The 19,501-nt window shown below is 36.1% G+C and overlaps 1 protein-coding gene across 4 annotated transcripts in view; it reads right to left on the minus strand.

Annotated features, from left to right (window-relative positions):
• Window positions 1-387: 387 nt before the first annotated feature.
• The window catches only part of LOC121429656, a 61,780-nt gene continuing 42,666 nt past the window's right edge, over window positions 388-19,501 (minus strand). For 2 of the 4 annotated variants that reach the window (XM_041626806.1, XM_041626822.1), the window contains 5 exons: window positions 16,068-16,188; window positions 10,456-10,568; window positions 6,132-6,740; window positions 3,604-5,469; window positions 388-1,984 (listed from right to left, as the gene is read on the minus strand). In XM_041626806.1, the coding sequence (XP_041482740.1) occupies window positions 701-1,984; window positions 3,604-5,469; window positions 6,132-6,740; window positions 10,456-10,518 (3,822 nt within the window). In that variant the 5' untranslated portion in view covers window positions 10,519-10,568; window positions 16,068-16,188 and the 3' untranslated portion in view covers window positions 388-700. Of the gene's footprint in view, window positions 1,985-3,603; window positions 5,470-6,131; window positions 6,741-10,455; window positions 10,569-15,984; window positions 16,189-19,501 lie in introns of all 4 variants that reach the window. The other 2 variants (XM_041626814.1, XM_041626831.1) reach the window with 2 other exon arrangements.

The raw sequence follows: 19,501 nt of genomic DNA on the forward strand, positions 1-19,501 counted from the left end.
TGTATATTTATATGTTATATACATATACAACCATCACAACAGCTCAAAATGGGTGGTGATTACAAGATGTCTATCATATAAACTGCAAGCAACCATCTACCACACAATTAAAAAAAAATGAAACAGCCTTCTTAATGCATACTCCATATAGAGCACACAATAATCTTTAAAACAGCAATTATATATATTCTGTGCATTGATGTTGCATTCACTTAAATTACAAGCTAGCATTTAATGGAAATGCATATTTGTTCTTTTACAGTCCCTCTATGAGTTCCACATGAATATGATTACCCGGTGCTTGACACATGATAATTCTCAATCAGACACACACTACTCTTTTGATCCAGTATTGATCTTAAGCTCCAGTCCGCAGTGGAATTTACAAAGTAGTCTATTTGTTCATATTCACCTTCCATATGAGCTCTGCACATTTCAACAGTGATGTGAGTACAATATGCATAATATTGAAAGTTCATGGAGTGACTGTATTGGTATTACCTTGAGTGATCATACGGAAGAACAATTTAGTGGAGATTTCCAATGCCCCCGTCACTTGAAACGAATGAAATAAGTCAAGTAATTCTTGATGCTTAGAAAGACAATATTGTTTTAAACCTGAATATAAGCACAATTTGTATTTATGAGAGAGTTTTATACACCACAGTGGGGCAACCTTAAGTATAATCAACTACGTCTTCTAATTTTCTGATTCGATTTTTATCTGAACAGGTGGGATGGTGTTGGTGTGTGAAGAGGATGGGATTTCTGGACTAACACTAGATTTCTCTACCTCTTGTTCCTTTTCTTTGTCCTTATCTGCATCAGTATCTTTACCCTCTAAACTTGCTGGCGTATCACTCATACCCTCTGTCCCATCGTCCTTGTTGATTGAAGTGTCTTTATCCCTTCCAAACCTTGGGATTACTCTGTCTCTTTCTTCATCACTTTGTGGTTCACTTTTGACCAAGACAGGTTGAGCTTGAACAGTACTTGAGAGAAGAGGTGCGGGTGAGCTTGGCATTGGGGTCTGAGGGGAACGGGAGCCTTGGGGTGTGGCCGGGGAAGAGTGGGAGAACTGGGAATCTAATGTCACAGTTTTCTGATTAATGGATGAGGATAGAGAGGATGGTTGGATAGTGATTGTGCCACCTTGGTAACTCAATCCTTTTCCTTTAGCACCTTGGGAGGAAGGTTTGGGTGACGATTGCTGCGGTATGGACAGTGACTGACGTGTCTGTTCTTGAGGTGAAGACATCGATGGAGCAGGGCTTGCACTCTTTGATGATCTTTCAGACGGTGGAGCTAAGGAGAAGGAGGAACGTCTTTGCTGGCCTACTTCTAGTTGCCTTGGGTGGTTTGGACTTGGTGGTGCAGATGCTGACTGGAACTGGATAGGGGTCAAGAGAGGTATTGTACCTGCTAGAGTTGATAAAGGATAGAGCATGGTTGGAATTGGATAAGGTGGTTGAGAAGTGCTTGCAGTTGATGCACTGCAGGCAAATGGAATACCTGGGGCACCCACTGCTTGCATTCCTGGTGGTATCTGGGAAACCGAGTCTGATAGACTAAGACTGGGAATGCTTGTAGAAATGGACTTTTCAATCACGTTTCCAACTGATCCCAACCTCTGGCTGGACACAAATTGGCTGTGAGGAGTCTGGATGTGTTTGTAGCCAGACAGATCCAATGGACCGTTGCCTTCATGACTTCTTCTCGCTCTACTTCCGCTTCTTTCTCGATGCTCAAAGAGTGACTGCTCAGCTGACCGCTTTCCACTCAGATCCAGGGGGCTGGGAAGCTCTGCAGGCCTATGATGTGGAAGCAGATGCTCCCCTAATCCCTGAGGTAAAGGTCGGGGGATGTTGACATGTGGAACAGTAGAACCAAGGTCCACCACTCCACTTCCAGATCTTGCACGACTGGCTACTTGCCAAGGTTCAGGAATACTGCCAGGTAAAGGACTGTAAACATTTTGAGAGGTCTGCAGAAACAATGATTGAAGGAAGAAAAAGAAGAGGAAAAGATATCATGCCATTGAAACTTTAATAACCAATATAAAGTAATCTCTAATGATAATGTACTAAAATTGAGATTTTAACGTTTTAGACAAAAACAGAAAATTCAAAACATTCTTTTCATGAAGGTCAAAGAAATCACAAACATGTCAAGCCTAACCAACTTTACTCTGCTTTAAAATTTGAACATTGTTTATGCATCACCATATTGTTGCACAGTAATCCACAACCCGAAAGTGAAGGACCAAGCAGCCCTAATACCAGCATAAATATTCAATCATTTATAATTTTGCTTTCATCATACTAAACAAATTCATTTCAGCTGAGATATTAATAAATGCCTGTATAATGCAAAATACATTACGTATAATGTATACTTACTTGTTCAGGAAATATACATGTCCATGGATACAAGTAAATTAAGAAAAAAAAATATTATAACCCTTGGAAGCCTGAATGTGTTTTAGGCTAAATGTCTTTTTGTTTTAATAAAGAAGAAAAGAACACTCTTCCAATACATTCCAGGTTTTACAAGAGGCATGCAAGTTGAACACTACAAGCAAACTGCAACCCTACAGGCATACGACTTCCATGGGCATCCAATTTTCCTAATATGTATATAAAATCAAAGTATTTTGCATTGAATTTAGTACAATGTCTAATTTTTTAAACTTGTAATGTTGGTATATTCTTGATTTTGCATGTTTTTTAATAGAAGATAAATGAATTCAATGCAATAAAATCAGGGTGTGTCAAAAGATTTTTCATGAAATTACTTTTCAACAGACCTAAAGATAAGGTTGCAAGGAAGAATACTCTATGTCATTATTTTCCATACATTGATCCAAAAGGTAACTGCAATTCAAGTTGCCAAATTAGGTTGAAACTAAAATTAGTGCAACCAAAAATAATATGTTAGCCTAACATATTTAAGTAGATCACACAATTATAAAGAACTTTGTGAAGAGTTTTATGAAACCGTAAAATGGCTTGATCACACAAATCTTAGCAACATTTTTTCTGTACGGTCAGAGGGATACAAGAAGACAATAAAATAATGTTGTAGTTATCATTTTTCTTTCTCTCTTTTTGGAGGGCACCTGGCAACAAAAGCTGAGAACCAGTCAAATTCCACAAATGCTATTCAACAAGAGAAAATAAAAAAATGAAATCAAAGTTTTGTCCGAGTATCAGTAGAGACATAGCTTTGTCTCAACAAGTCTCAACATGAAAGAGTAAAATATTAGATTTGTTCAAACATTTTTATATATTGTAATTAATGCCTCTGCTTATTAAAAGTCATTTCTAAAAGGGGTTACCTCTTTGAAATACTTTTTTATGAAAATGTTAACGATCTGAGGCCCATTTCATTCAAACTAGTTGATAAAAAAATTGCAATCACAGTTTCAAGCGACTGAAATCATTTAATTTGGCTGGCTAAAATAGTGAACTTGGAATGTTATAGGAATTGTTATCATAACAAGTCTTCATGAAACAGGAACCAGACTGGTCAAAACAATTTCATATTCCATGCTATGGTAAATAAAATTGATTATCAAGAGGGAACAAGAGAAAAGGTTGTTACCTCTTGGATAGTTCTTGGGGGTGAGCCGCTGACTGATCCCTCAGCTTCTGTGTCTGCTGATTGGGTTTCAAATGAAGAATGAGAAGCTTCACTATCGGCTCTGCTATCCTTACAAGATTGGTCATCACACACATAGTCTGAATCATTGGATGGAGGTTGCGGAGGGGGGTGTCCACTACCTTCACCGTGTCTCTGGGCAGCTATATGAAGCTCCATCCCAAATATACTGTTACAGATGAAATCACATTCAGGACACCTGATGAAGAACACTTCACTACTGGAGCAGTGGCACTGGAACACAGAATAACGGTCTCGGAACAGGTCTATGATGGTGTTCGCCTTGTTTCCATTCTTCTTGTAGTATTTTCCATATTTTTCAAAATGGGATGCAGCACATTGTCGCCCAGTCCTACGCAACATTTCAATTCTACTCTGAGGGTCGCTAGGTGAATGGGAATTCCTGTGATCCATACTACCTTGAGCACTGCGAGCAACCCGACTGATCTTCAAAGGTGCATCTTCTGTTGTTGATGGTAGTGCGGTAATAGGAAGAGCAGTGCCAACGACACCTTCTGATCTCATTAAGGGTGGTCCATTTCTTTGATAGCCTAACTGGATCACACTCTTGGCACTATTGGGACTCAATGACTTTGATAACTGATGGCCAGTTGAATCTTTTGTCTCCACATCATCCGGATTGGCAGATCCCTGTGAATCTTGCTGAAAATAACGGCTAGGCAACCCAGCATATCTGAGTCTGTGCTGTAATTCTAACAGCTGAGCTTGGTCTAACTTGGAGATATCTGCAAGATTCTGTGGCAACCCAAGATCTCCCTGATCAAGAGTTCTGTTTCCATGTAGCCCTGATCTCCGTTCACTGTCTGCTTTCATGCGACCAAGCTGCAGTAGAGCACGGATTGTTGTATCATCACCTTCTCGACCAGGTGGTAAATGCAAGTTCTCCATTGACGCAGGGGAATCTGCAGTAGATCCCGACCGTGGGCTTGCTACTGCACCGATACTGCCAGTGGGAGATGCCTTTGAAGCACTGGTGCCAACATGCACCTCTAAATGTGTACCACTGATACTGTGTCTTCTACCACTAGAAGATTCAATAGGATGTGGAGACGGTGGCTGTGAATGAGAGCTGGAACTAAAAAAAGGAGATCGTGAAACTACTATAGAGGGATGCTTTGGCAGAGGAGAACCTGGTGGTCGTGAAACGGGTGAACTTGGTGCTGAATTCCTTGGAGAATTCGGTGCTGAATACCTTGGTGAGTTTGGAGCAGAATATCGTGGTGAACCTGGCACAGACAGTCCAGAGGTAGAAGCTGGAGAATTAGGAGCGGATAAAGTGTTTGCAGGAGAACTAGGTGAAGAGTTTGGGTTAGGGGAAGTAGGAGCTGGAGACCTAGATGGTGATCGGGGGAGTGGTGATCGAGGGAGAGTAAGGCTGGCGGCAGGAGATTTAGCGACAGGTGAACGAGGTATCCTCTGCTGAGGTTGAGACCGTGCTTGGTTATTTCTGCTGGGTATTTGAAGTTTGGGCGGTGGGCCAATCGCTACAGGACTTCCAGACTTTGCGAGTTTTCTGCACTTTGTACATATAACAAGACCACTAGGTGCAACAGGATAGTCCTTTGGATTGGGAATGATTGCGTTTTGGCAGATGAAGCAACGGGTTCCACCTGTCTGTACACTGGACTTGTAATGATCAATGTCTGGTTTTTTGAAGAGAGAGTTCTTTGTTGGGTTGTCACTTCCTGGCTTGGATGGCTGTCGATCAGCTAAACCGGCAAGTTTTGGATGTCTATTATGATGCCTTGGTTCATCCTCTCTGGCAGGAGAGTGGACAGGAGACATGGCCTGCATATGAAAATCAAATAATAGGTGTAATCAATGATTAGTGTGGCAACTTGCGAAGAATAAAAAAACAAAAAACAAAGAGACACCTGCTTACCATAAGTTATAATCTTGAAATCTGATTGTCTGAATTCATGGTATTTTAATACTGAATAATCAGGGATAAACAATTTACTGATAACTGGAAGACATATTATATATATTATATAAATAGTGTACAATCTATTGTACAATATACTGGATTATATGTACGACAAATATAAAATTATCCCGAGTGCAGGTTTATTTCACCGAGGCCGAAGGCCGAGGTGAAATAGGCTTGCACGAGGGATAATTTTATATTTGGAGTTCATATAGTCCAGTAATATTGTATGATAGAACGTTCACTATTTATTATAGTAAATAGATCCCTTAATCTAAGCCCCCCATCATGGATTTTGCCATCCAAAAATCGAAAGTTATATTGTACATATGTACAATATAACTTTTTGAAGGGAGGTCACGTGGTACAAATCCAGCCAATCACAGCTCGTATTTTACTACCACTATTTACTATATATATATATATATATATATATATGTATATATATATAACAAATAGAAGATGAAGAAGCATTACTTTCTGAGTACATTCAATGACATTAAGCACATAATAATAAACTAACCTGAGCGCTCTTTTTTTCACCACTGTCTCCCCTGGATCCTCCAAATTTTTCATCAGGATTTGAGTTGGTTGGTGATATAGGCGGCAGGGGCACCTCAAAGTCTAAGATAATTGGTTGGATTGGAGGAATCTTCTCATTGATATGCACGCTGCCATTGACGCCACCATTCAGGAATGGACTCATAACAAGTTCAGTCTTGCCCTCTGGTTTGCGCCGCTTCCTGCTTGCCTTGGCCTCCACTGCAGCCATGTCCTGGGGCATCTGTGGACGCTTGGCACCACGACCGGGTAAGCCTGTGATGTCCGTCGGGTTGATCATCGTAGGGTGGCTCTGCCTCTCTGGTGGACGGATGATGACGTTGGGTGGTCCCGTTGATCTAGGGATGGACTGATGATGTAGGTACATGGGCTCAACATAGTGGTTACGCATGGCTACATGGGGGTCACCAGGAGGTGCACCCCATGCAACACCGGGGGCTGTAATGCGAAATGGGTGGGTAGGGTGCATGACCGATTGCTGGGTCAAGAGATTGGCTGCGGAAGTGTGGGGATACTTCTCAACATGATTCATTACAGCTTTAGGGGAGGGCTCTGGTATCTTCTCTTTGGGCTGTGAAGGAATAGAACAAAATGGAAAGAAATTGCTAGAATGCTGCTGGCACTGTACCGCTGATATCAAAAAGCACAATTTTAGTTAAAACCAGTCTGCTTTTTATAAGATCTAGGACATCATCATTAAACATACAGAGAACACTCATGAGAAAAGGATACAGAGTTCATACTATTAAAGAAGCAATGAGTTTTGAGTCTAGCCCTCCTACACTGGTCTCTGAAAGGACCACAAGTAGATTGGAGCTAGGAACCCTATAATGGTAACTTTGCCATGCAATGATAACTTGCGTGAAATCCCTTGATTCCGATTGGCTGTTGATCAGAATTACCATGATAGTTCATGATAGTTACCATAGCAGTAATTTTATGCAACGGGCCCATTATTGTGAGCATGTTGTTTATCATCCCCAGATCATAGATTCAGCTCGCACTATGGATTCTATCATTTTCAATAAGTCACAGTAAATCAACTTCATGCTTTACCATTATCATGCTTGCAAAGCCTGGCTTCTTTTTGATATTCCTTTAAAAAAACATTTTCCTTAGTCTTGTGCATACTCATTGATATTACAATCAATGGAATTGATGTGTACAAGCAATGATAAATGATAACAATCTGTAAGCATTTCAGAGCTTATATACTTTAGCTACCTAGATACTTTATGTATATAATATTCCTTTTAAAATTCATATAATAGATTTTTATTTGTTTATTTGAATCAGATAATATAACAAAATAAAAAAAATACCTTGAAATGAAAGATTAGACAGGTAGAGAATATAAATTACGAGAGATAGAGAATAACCAAAAAGATAAACATGTAGTCATAATACTTTTTTTTCAATGCAGGGTATGCATTAACCCAATGAAGCCTTTAACAATCAACAATTTATCATTTCAAATGCTCACAGGTTGAATTTATGCTGGTAGAGGAATATTGTATCATTTTCTTTTGATACATCTAACATTCTCCAGAAAAATAAATGGTTTGGAGTGTACAGCTTTTTCATGCTGTTTGTAAGTCAACTGAATGAAATCAATCAATCTTCAAAACTGCCAGACAACTGGTATACTATGTGGTCCTGTTTTTTTTCTTCTGGTAGGTGATTATTTCAAGCTTCATGCATTATCATGCTTTCTTTAATTTCCCTTCATGTTGGGAACAAAGCAAGAATTTCTACAAAATCTCACCATAAAGACCAAGAGTCTACCTAAACATCAAGTTGATCACTGGTTTTGGAAAATGGGCAAGTTTCGGTTTATTGTTGGGGGAAACTCATTGAAATTTTTTTTCTCAAACTTGCTGAAAAATCAAATTTGAATCTATAAAATGTCCCTGTATTGTTCATATTTCCTTGGAAATAATTTGATTCAGTTGTAACTCCCACAAATATTAGATTATTTCCTTCTTCATGTATCTTGTAGGGACAGTGATTTTCCGTTTCTAAAAATTGCCTTTTCCGTTTCAAAAAATCTTAAATTCCGTTTCAGCATGTCTGAAAACGGAAATTCCGGTCCCCATAGACTTTGTGTACAAGAAAAATTGACAATTCCGTTTACATAGAAAACCAATACGCAACGAGTAGCGATGTCAAAATGCTAGCGCTGCTCAAAATTTGCATCTACCAATGTACTAACATCGCTTTAAAATCCATTTTAATCGAAGAGATTCGAGCTAAAAAACTATTTAGAGAAACATAATCAAGATGAATACATTCTCACCTTTCATATTATTAGCATTATTTTATTGTTAAATGGGATTTTATCGCTGATTTGGGGACTTTTCGGACATCGTTTTGAGCAGTCGACGACTTCCAAATACCACCATTTTGGATTTGATGAATCACCGTGATCATTATATTATGACCGAACGCAGAGGGCAGCAACACACGGCCATATTATGCCTTATATGCGGACGTAAGTGTAAAATAATTTGGATACGATCGAGTGATGGAGAGGCTCGACTCGAGTGTAGTTACGATGTGTTGTCATGATTGTTGTTGCAAAGTGAGATCGTGTTTTTTCAGTTGATATCCGTATTTTGTTGAGGATTTTGGATTAATTTCTGTTGCTATTTTGTGCATTTTGAGAAAAAACACGTTTTCTGTGATTTTCCGTTTGAAAAGCCACTTTCTGTTTCAAACAGCCGATTCCGTGAATTCCGTCCGTTTTCCGCAATCACGGAAAATCACTGTCCCTAATCTTGTAAATCAGAATACGTATCTGAAGGATAAGATCACAGGCTACAAAAAATCAAGACATGTTTATATCATGCGAATAATCCAAGAATAACTAACAGAATCACTGATATTCACCTAAATCGTTCTTTTAGGCTTCTTTCCTAAACTTGGAAAAGGTTTTAAAAAAGATCGAGCAGGAGGGTGTTGTGGCCGCCCCAGCCCTTACCCCTTCTGACCATATCATCTACAAAGCCAATTTAGCCAGGCCTCATTTGAATTAAAAGCAAAGACTTCTTTTTATTTTCAATGTGTCTCGTCATCAATAAAAAAAAGTATCAAGCCTAAAAGAGCTGGTAAGCGTACAATAATATATGGAATCTTTTACCAGGTCCATTTCAATTAGTTGTGACTTTGTCTAATTATTCATATTTTCCTATGAAAATAAAAATATCACAAAATAAACCCATCCCAAAAAGGAAGTAGGCAAGGATAATCAGCAACTAATGGTGAGACAAAAGGCCACAGTAAACCACTACAGTTTCTGTTTGCTCCCGCTATAAAAAGACAAGTTATTGTTTCTATTCATGTTTATTCTTTGTTTGTTTTCTCTTTGGGGGGGGGGGGTATTTTCTACAGCCTTTACTTCAAGTTTTGTTTTCACCTGCTTATGCTCTATCTATTAAGGCTGCATCAAATAGATATCAAAAGTAAATGCTTGTCACTATTCCATGAATCTTGTAAACAGATACAAGTTGTCGTACAGTTTTCATAGAAACAGTCAGAGACCAGTGTTTCTATTTATCTATCAAAACAGGACTTTATCGAAACTGAAAAATGATGACATTTGATCAGGGTGGTTTAAGATCGCTTGTAAACTCAAAATTTCATACACGGCTTGAGAAGGATCTTGTGCTAAATGACATACCCTTAATTCTCTGTGCTCATTCCAAAGGGATTGTCCGGGCTGAAAATATTTATATCTTAATACATAGAGTAGAATTCACTGAGCAAAATGCCCAAAATCTCATCAAAATCGGATAATAATAAAGTTATTGAAGTTTAAAGTTAGCAATAATTTATGAAAACAGTCATCATGAATATTCATTAAGTGGGCTGATGACGTCACATCCCCAATTTCCGATTTCTTATGTTATAACATAAAATCATAATTATTTCATTATTTCATACTTGTGTGAATAATATGTCTCCCTTATAATGAAATAAGTTGCAGTGTCAATAAAAATCTAATGCACTTAATCAGTTGTCAATCCAATTTTTCTAGTTCTTGGAGGAAAAAATTTAAATAAACCTAATTTCATATAATAAGATACAAAAGAAAAAGCGGGGATGTGACATCATCAGCCCATCTAATGAATATTCATGACTGTTTTCACAAAATATTGCTAAACTTTAACTAAAATTCAATAACTTTGTTATTTGTTATCAATTTCGATGAAATTTTCTGCATGTTGCTGAGTGAATTGTTGAAATTGCTACAAAACAATGTTTTTTTTTTATACATAAATATATACCTGAACTGCTTCTGTCATTTTCCATTCCTGGATAAATCTTTTCTTGACCGGTTTAACCATCATTGCACTTTAATCACAGCTCCTAGATGAAGAGAAGATATGCTGGTTGGAATCTGAAATGATATAAGCACAGACATAATAAGTTAAAGTTTTCTAACATTTGTATTATTCATGCCTCTCATGGTCTTGTGGTTCCGACTCTCGTCTTTCCAACAGAGGGTCAAGGGTACGAGTCTCAGCCCTGATATGGCTTCAGCAAGAAACTGATCCACTTTGTGCTGCACTCAGCCCAGGTGAGGTAAATGGATACAATTCATTCCTTGAATGCGATGAAAACTACTGATGAAGTGGTAGCTCGAGCTAAATCAAGGTTTATATACTTTTGATTTGCATCCTTTGGCAAAAAACATATAAATTAAAAATATTATTATTATTTTCAAGAAAAAAATGCCACTGATCTCATACAAAATATCAAAGGAATATCACTGGTCCTTCAAACTTGACATTTTACCTTGAACACCGCAAGTCCATTTACCAATAAAGCCATGTGCATTTTTCCTATATCTATCATTTCCGTTTGAGAATGAGGGTGTGTCGAGGACATTTCACAACACATTTGCTAATACTGAGAAAGTCTAAACAATACATACATGACTATGAAAATATGAAATACAGCAGAGACTAAAGCTTGGAAAAAATATCAGCAACAAACTAGCAAAATTAGTTTTATCACACAAATTTCAAATATTCTTTCAAATCAAAGATGCAACAATGATCAGCTATTGGATAAAAATATCTCCCATTTCTAAACCTGCTTCACTATCTTGAAATGTTTCCTCTTTCTACAAGGGAGAACTTATCCATAGGACACCAGCAAGACTGGACGGCATGTGTCTTAACTGACTTCTAAACAAGACTAATATGCAAATATGCAAAAGTGGGGATATACTGACTGCTGAAAACATGAACTGTTCTTGTGAAGTGTCTTGAACATGAAGAATCTCCTGTTATCATTGCTCAAACATTGAAGTTCATAGCAGCCAGGATGATTTGATGACTTAAAATGAGAAGACTCTCTGCTATGTGCTGGATCACAACCTAATATCAGATCATCTGTGTAGCTATCGAACAAGAAAGAATAACATCAATAATAATCCCCACGCCTTCTAACTATGAAATGAATACCATAAAAAGTATCTCTTCCAAGAAATGCAAGACCAGGAAATACATGACAAAGTACTTCAAACTTTCAGAATATTCAAATAGCTACCGTGGCTACTCCAAAGAAATCAATGTCAACACAAAACTGAAATACCAACTGCTTCTTTGTTCAAACATGATTCTAATTGGTTTTGAATTTGATGACAAGTCCAAGAAAAACCATTTCTAGTTCATATTTTATCCAAGGGTAATGAAAGTGTTGATTAGCAATAAATCAGATAGGAAATTAAAAGTATATTGAACTTTAATTAAATCAATTCAGTACATTAATGTGAAAATGATTGAAAAATAAAGGGTCATCTGAAGAATGTAAAACAATCCATTTGTGTTCTTCTACATTTAAGGCTTTGTGACTGAGTAAAAACTACTGGTAAATCAAAATGGGAAATTCAGAGAAAAAATGTGTACATATTTGTACATTATTCTCGTCAACTAACCATACTAAAATATTAAGAAAGTTGAATAGTTGTTTGACTGCATTAGACTTTTATTGCATACTGCTATATAAGTCTTTTTTCCCCCTTGGAATAAAGTGTTAGGTTATTCTTTATGCAGATTAAAAGAAGAAATAGGAAACAGTTTTCTGTTTAAAGGTCAAGTCCACCTCAGAAAAATGTTGATTTGAATCAATAGAGAAAAATCAGACAAGCACAATGCTGAAAATTTTATCAAAATCGGATGTAAAATAAGAAAGTTATGACATTTCAAAGTTTGGCTTATTTTCAACAAAATAGTTATATGAACGAGCCAGTTACATCCAAATGAGAGAGTTGATGACATCACTCACTCACTGTTTCTTTTGTATTTTATTATATGAAATATTTTTATTTTCTCGTCATTGTCATGTGAAATGAAGTTTCATTCCTCCCTGAACACGTGGAATTCCATTATTTTAACATTTTGTGTTTCAGGCAAGGAGGTCTTAATCGTCAAATTCGTAAATATTGAAATATTGTATAATTCAAACTATAAAAAACAAAAATAGCGAGTGACATCATCGACTCTCTCATTTGGATGTAACTGGCTCGTTCATATAACTATTTTGTTGAAAATAAGCGAAAATTTTAAATGCCATAACTTTCTTATTTTACATCCGATTTTGATGAAATTTTCAGTGTTATGCTTGTTGAATTTTTCTCTTTTTATTCAAATCAAGTTTTTGTTGGGGTGGACTTGTCCTTTAAATGTTATGAAAATAATGTTGTTTTGGAGAGTACAATCAATGAATTTAGAAGTAACCTATAATCATGGGAAATATATGATATAAAGGAATATACAATACTTCTGAATATGAACATATCAATTATCAAATCTTTAAAAATAGACTATAGACCCACAGTAGGGGAGACGGGGGTTGTAACATGGGGTAAGTTGAATCATTGTAAATTTTCTTTAACGCCTGTAAAGTAAATTTATGCAATACTGCCCTCAATATATTGCTATTAATAATACAACAGTTGAAGTATCAATAACAATCAATTGAGGGCAGTATTGCATAAATTTACTTTACAGGCGTTAAAGAAAATTTACAATGATTCAACTTACCCCATGTTACAACCCCCGTCTCCCCTACTGTAGGCCTATAGTCTACTTTTAAAGATTTGATAATTGATATGTTCATATTCAGAAGTATTGTATATTCCTTTATATCATATATTTCCCATGATTATAGGTTACTTCTAAATTCATTGATTGTACTCTCCAAAACAACATTATTTTCATAACATTTAAAGGACAAGTCCACCCCAACAAAAACTTGATTTGAATAAAAAGAGAAAAATTCAACAAGCATAACACTGAAAATTTCATCAAAATCGGATGTAAAATAAGAAAGTTATGGCATTTAAAATTTTCGCTTATTTTCAACAAAATAGTTATATGAACGAGCCAGTTACATCCAAATGAGAGAGTCGATGATGTCACTCGCTATTTTTGTTTTTTATAGTTTGAATTATACAATATTTCAATATTTACGAATTTGACGATTAAGACCTCCTTGCCTGAAACACAAAATGTTAAAATAATGGAATTCCACGTGTTCAGGGAGGAATGAAACTTCATTTCACATGACAATGACGAGAAAATAAAAATATAATAAAATACAAAAGAAACAGTGAGTGAGTGATGTCATCAACTCTCTCATTTGGATGTAACTGGCTCGTTCATATAACTATTTTGTTGAAAATAAGCGAAAATTTTAAATGCCATAACTTTCTTATTTTACATCCGATTTTGATGAAATTTTCAGTGTTATGCTTGTTGAATTTTTCTCTTTTTATTCAAATCAAGTTTTTGTTGGGGTGGACTTGTCCTTTAAATGTTATGAAAATAATGTTGTTTTGGAGAGTACAATCAATGAATTTAGAAGTAACCTATAATCATGGGAAATATATGATATAAAGGAATATACAATACTTCTGAATATGAACATATCAATTATCAAATCTTTAAAAATAGACTATAGACCCACAGTAGGGGAGACGGGGGTTGTAACATGGGGTAAGTTGAATCATTGTAAATTTTCTTTAACGCCTGTAAAGTAAATTTATGCAATACTGCCCTCAATTTATTGCTATTAATAATACAACAGTTGAAGTATCAATAACAATAAATTGAGGGCAGTATTGCATAAATTTACTTTACAGGCGTTAAAGAAAATTAAAATGTTTCACCATACCCCATGTTCCAACTAACCCGGTCTCTCCTATATGACATTAAAGATTAAGCAGGGTTGAAGGTGTGATTTTTTAGACTTTAGTTTTTTTAGAGTATAGCTTCCAGGGACCTCAGATGTCTGTGGAATAGAAATTTGATTGAAATCTGAGCAGACAGCTCTATCCAACGGCCAAGAATACTTAGAATTCTCAGAAATAAAGGGGATGCATTAAATGTGGGCGTACAAGACGGCACCGGCTTAACAACAAGAAATGGGCTTGGTTTACATGACTGCCATATCTGATTTACAATGCTACACTCAAGTTATTTTTTATCTTTAATTTATTCTAATCTTACTCCTCTATGGCCTGTTACAGTCCCACACAAAATTATCTCATTACATGCACACTTGCAAAACAAATTGTTTGCAATCATAATGCGGAGCTCAGCCATCTTAAAGGATACTGAGAATCTTTTGCAGACAGGAAATTTCCTTTCTCCGACAACAAAATAGGATTACAAGTGATTAATGGTGTATTAACTGTATTTTTAGGAAAAAATGTTGTAGCATAAGTAATATTAAAGGAAAAGGAAAGTGTAGGCATCATGCCATCAGCTCACTGCATGGAACTCTTTCATCAAAATAATGCAAAACTTTTACATTCCATAACTTCTTATGAAATTTTCAGTGTTTTTTTTTCTTCTTTGATAATAGTATTTTTGGCCTGGAGTACCACTCTAAGGACACTAAGAGTATTTATTGAATTCCATTATTCCAAGATCTTATGAAACTTCCTTGTCAATCTGAGAAATCATAATACTGGAATCAATGAAACTCATTTTAAGATGTGTTTTACTCATTTTTCATATGAAATAGTGGAGTTCCATACTTCCATCTATCAATTTCTTTTTAATTCTTAGTATTTGAGTTGAGGTCAAACTACCCTGTGATACTGATAGAATGATACAACAGCTCAAGCTAGCTAAAATAAGTTTTGTATATTGAACATTTATAGTACTAGAACAAAACCAATTCTAAATAACATGAACAAATTACAAATGACAGATTTTTAAAGTCTTTCCCATCAATCTTTAATATTTGGAATCTTCAATAACAACATAAATCATGAATTCTAAAATAAAAAAAAGTCTTGTCAACATTAGTTGTTCTATGCAAAAAACCCCAAGCTAGCTGATCAAAGCAATTTTTAGAGTACATTTCCATAATTGAGCTAATCTTGGACTGAAAGGAAATCATCAAAATTTCTTGGAAGCCTGAATTATTTCGGTTTCCGAGCTTAAGGGCCTGGACGGCTTTCAAAACCCAAGGGTAAATAAATAAAGAGAGCCTTTCAGCTTCTGATCACATCACAAATTGACTAGATCAGAATATGCAATCATAATTCTCCTTTCATCTCTGATAATAATGTGAGGCTATGTTGCCTGGAAAAATATGAATAAACCGGAGAACCTTTAACAAACACAGCTGAAATGGTCACCCAAAATATAAAAGCCATGCAAAACACAATAATGGAAAAGGTAGCTTCAAGAGCCAACACTACATGAAGGCCTTTTGGCATCACTGATTAATTTAGTTTATAATTTTCTTGACAAGATTTTCACAAAGTTGCGCTGTTTTAATTGATCACTCACATATCATTTATTGGAATATACAGGGAATATTGTCCAACATCAACTGGAAAAACATAGAAATGCAAATAGCAACACACAAAGACCTTTTTTATGCCTTGTCTCTTCCCTCCAGAAAGATGCTGTTTGGTCTTCACAAGGTTTGAGTGGTACGGTCCTACTCAGCAGGGTTAGTGGATGACAGGGGTCTTGTTCTTTGGGCCACTCCTATTGGGACAGTAGGGGTGTGAAAATAATTTTCATGATGGTAACATGCAACCACTCATAATAAAGAAAAATAGCAATTGAAATAAAATGCAAGAGCAGGCACCGTTTTGTTGTATAATATTAGAAACTAATATTTGCAGGCAAGCACACGGAATGGATCCCAATTCAGCAGGGTGATTTCACACATGACTGCACTTAATTAATTACTGATCTATGTAAAACTGACGTGTAGCAATGGAAAAGATCTTGTTCAATGGATAAATTACATTTTGATGCATCATCAGTTTAATTAAACTACTGTTGAATGCTGGTCAGGCGACATACAGTAATTTCGCTGTCAAGCCTTAGTATGTTGTTATTCATTATTTTTTTTCCAACAATCGTTCATGAGAAAAGAATACATGTGCATGCCACGTATGTCAGAGTGTCTGGACTGCCAATTTCATATGGGCATATACTTATCTGCCCCCCCCCCTCCCCGAAAGACAATGAGGCTTGAGCAATTGCTAGATTCACATGTCCACATTAGCTTTACATGTAGGTGTTAACTACCCAGTGTAACCTACAAATACATGTATACTGCCAAAATGATCAGCACTTTTTAAATGTTATCCTTTATAATGACCCCTTTTCCCCAGAATTGTGTGCCACTTGTATTTCTTCATTAAATTACACTCATTGAGGTCAGAAAAAAGAAAAATTAAAAGAGAATCGCCATAGCTACATTACAGCACTTTCCCTCTGTAGTTAAGTATTGTCCTAAAAAATTCCTCCCAACAAAAATGGTATTAAGTATTGAAACTTTGGATTAACAGGAGGAAATATACCTATGACGGTAAAGAAAAGGCGTTTGAAGAATCAGAAATATTTCAGATCACTTTCCTTTCTATTAATTAGACTAAGATAGGTATATCATAATGGTTCATATTTCAAGATTTATGTCTTTTTTTCAAGTATGGCGAAAACCAAAATATAAACAGATAACCATATGTCCCATGTGTACCATGACCATATGTCCCAGAAAAGTGGAATGGTTGATTTACATTTTGTACTTTGCCTTTAAAAAGGACCCCCCCCCCCCCGTAACATTGGTAACAGCATCTTTTACAAAAAACAATATCCAGATCGTTAAATCCAATCAAATATTTCAAATTTTTAATTTTTTTAAGGAAAAAAAATCCATATTAAAAAAAATTGTCCAAAGTTTCTTTTTATAATCATGAACTGGACAGTGTTTTTTCTCGGGTGGACAGGGAGGCCTTTTATTTGCTTCACATTGACGCATATAAACAGGTGTTCCTAAAATAACTTACATCTATACAAGTTTTTCCTCAAATGTCATGGCTTTTACTTGTAAAAATTGAAAAAAATGTATGAATTAAAAAAAGAATATGCAGAAATTAAAAGGGGTTACTTAACCAAAAATGGATGATTTTTTATTCTCCGGCAAAGAGATCGAAAAACACTATTCCACTTTTTCTGGGATGCTTTGCATTGTTCCTGATCTTGAGGTGATATACAATTTCTAGAAGCACAAATAGCTTTATAATTTATCATGTGCAAGTATGTCACTGAGGACAATTGTCAAAAGAGGATCAATTCTTATTCTAAAGGTGGACATTTTGATAAAAGTATGCTTCTACAAATAAAGGTGGGGAAACTATTTGTGGGAGCTTAAAGTAGAAATATATTGAAAATCGTAAAACTGGAGAATCATATATCACAATAAAGGAGAAAATAAGGAGAACACGATGGTGTACATCATTTATCATGGAGACGGATGAAACTCAGTTAATTGATAGTTTAAAGTTCTCTCTCTGAATGCTTCAAACACGCAGAATTACGTCTGCGAAATTGGGGATTTTTTATGACGTCACTGTCTGTACGAGAGGCGTGATTGGCTCTCCCACGTGAAGCTCCACTTGCATGCAAAACCTGTTGCAAGGGTACATTTTCTCCACATTGTCACTGAATACTTCGATCCCGAAATGATCGAAAGAAAACCCAGAATTTTATCTAGATTTGGATTTTCAAATTGATGATTTTGAGATGAAGAGAATGATGATGAAGTGAAACAACACAGTGACGTAGTTGGAGGTAAATTGGGGGAATTACGCCGATGATGATGAAAATTCAACTTGCAACACAATCACAAGTAAAGTAATGTACATACCGATTCGCTACCAATTCATGCTGCTGGAAGTGCTAGCTACACCGCTCGGGCCAAATTGAATTCATGCTGAACATGAATAACCACATCCAGACAGTCTATCATAAGAAGGAAAATGATATAACTGTACTTACAAACAAGTGAATAATCCGAACCTGAAGGCAAATCAACTCAACGAATAGTACCAGACGATATGGCATATGCACTGACGATAAACTTCATCCGGCTGGATAGATTGTCACTCGTTCTGTTAGATGTAACTTTTATCTCATTAATTTGACAAAATTACGAAACTCGGGGAATTATTATTCTATATAAAAATATAGTAACATCTCTTATCATTTTTTGAATTACGATAAAACCTGTTTTGAAGGAAAACGTTGAGGTAAATTAAAATTAGATGTAAAAGATCATCCCATCATGCGTAGCATTATGTGATCGTAAACAAACCATCACAACAACACATGCCGTATTGTTTGCTCGCCTTGCATTGGCTGAGACTGAGAGAATAGATCTATGCACGTTTTGCACAGCTCTCAATCAGCAAAGGAAGGAATACGTGCATGTTTGCGATGGTTTGTTTGCAATGACATACAAGCTACGCATGTTGGGGGGGGGGTTAAAAGTAATTTTAGTTTATCTCAACGTTTTCCTTCAAAAGAGGTTTTATCGTAATACAAAAAATAATAAGAGATGTTACTATATTTTTATATATATAAATAATTCCCCGAGTTTCGTAATTTTGTCAAATTAATGAGTTACAAATTACATCTAACAGAACGAGTGACAATCTATCCCAGCCACATGAAGTTTATCGTCGGTGCATATCGTCTGCTGCTATTCGTTGAGTTGATTTGCTTTCAGCTAGGTTAATTCGGATTATTCACTTGTTTGTAAGTACAGTTATATCATTATTTTCCTTCTTATGATAGACTCTCTCTGGATGTGGTTATTCATTTTCATGGATTTAATTTGGCCCGCGCGGTGTACGTATAGCTACCACTTGTAGCAGCAGCTGCATGAGTTGGTAGCGAATCGGCATGTACATGACTTTACTTGTGATCGTCAGGCAAGTTGAATTTTCATCATAATCATCGGCATTGTTCCCCCATTATTTACCTCCAACTACCTCACTGTGTTGTT

Source organism: Lytechinus variegatus, chromosome 1 (assembly GCF_018143015.1).
Source record: "Lytechinus variegatus isolate NC3 chromosome 1, Lvar_3.0, whole genome shotgun sequence".
Lineage (NCBI taxonomy): Eukaryota > Metazoa > Echinodermata > Echinoidea > Temnopleuroida > Toxopneustidae > Lytechinus > Lytechinus variegatus.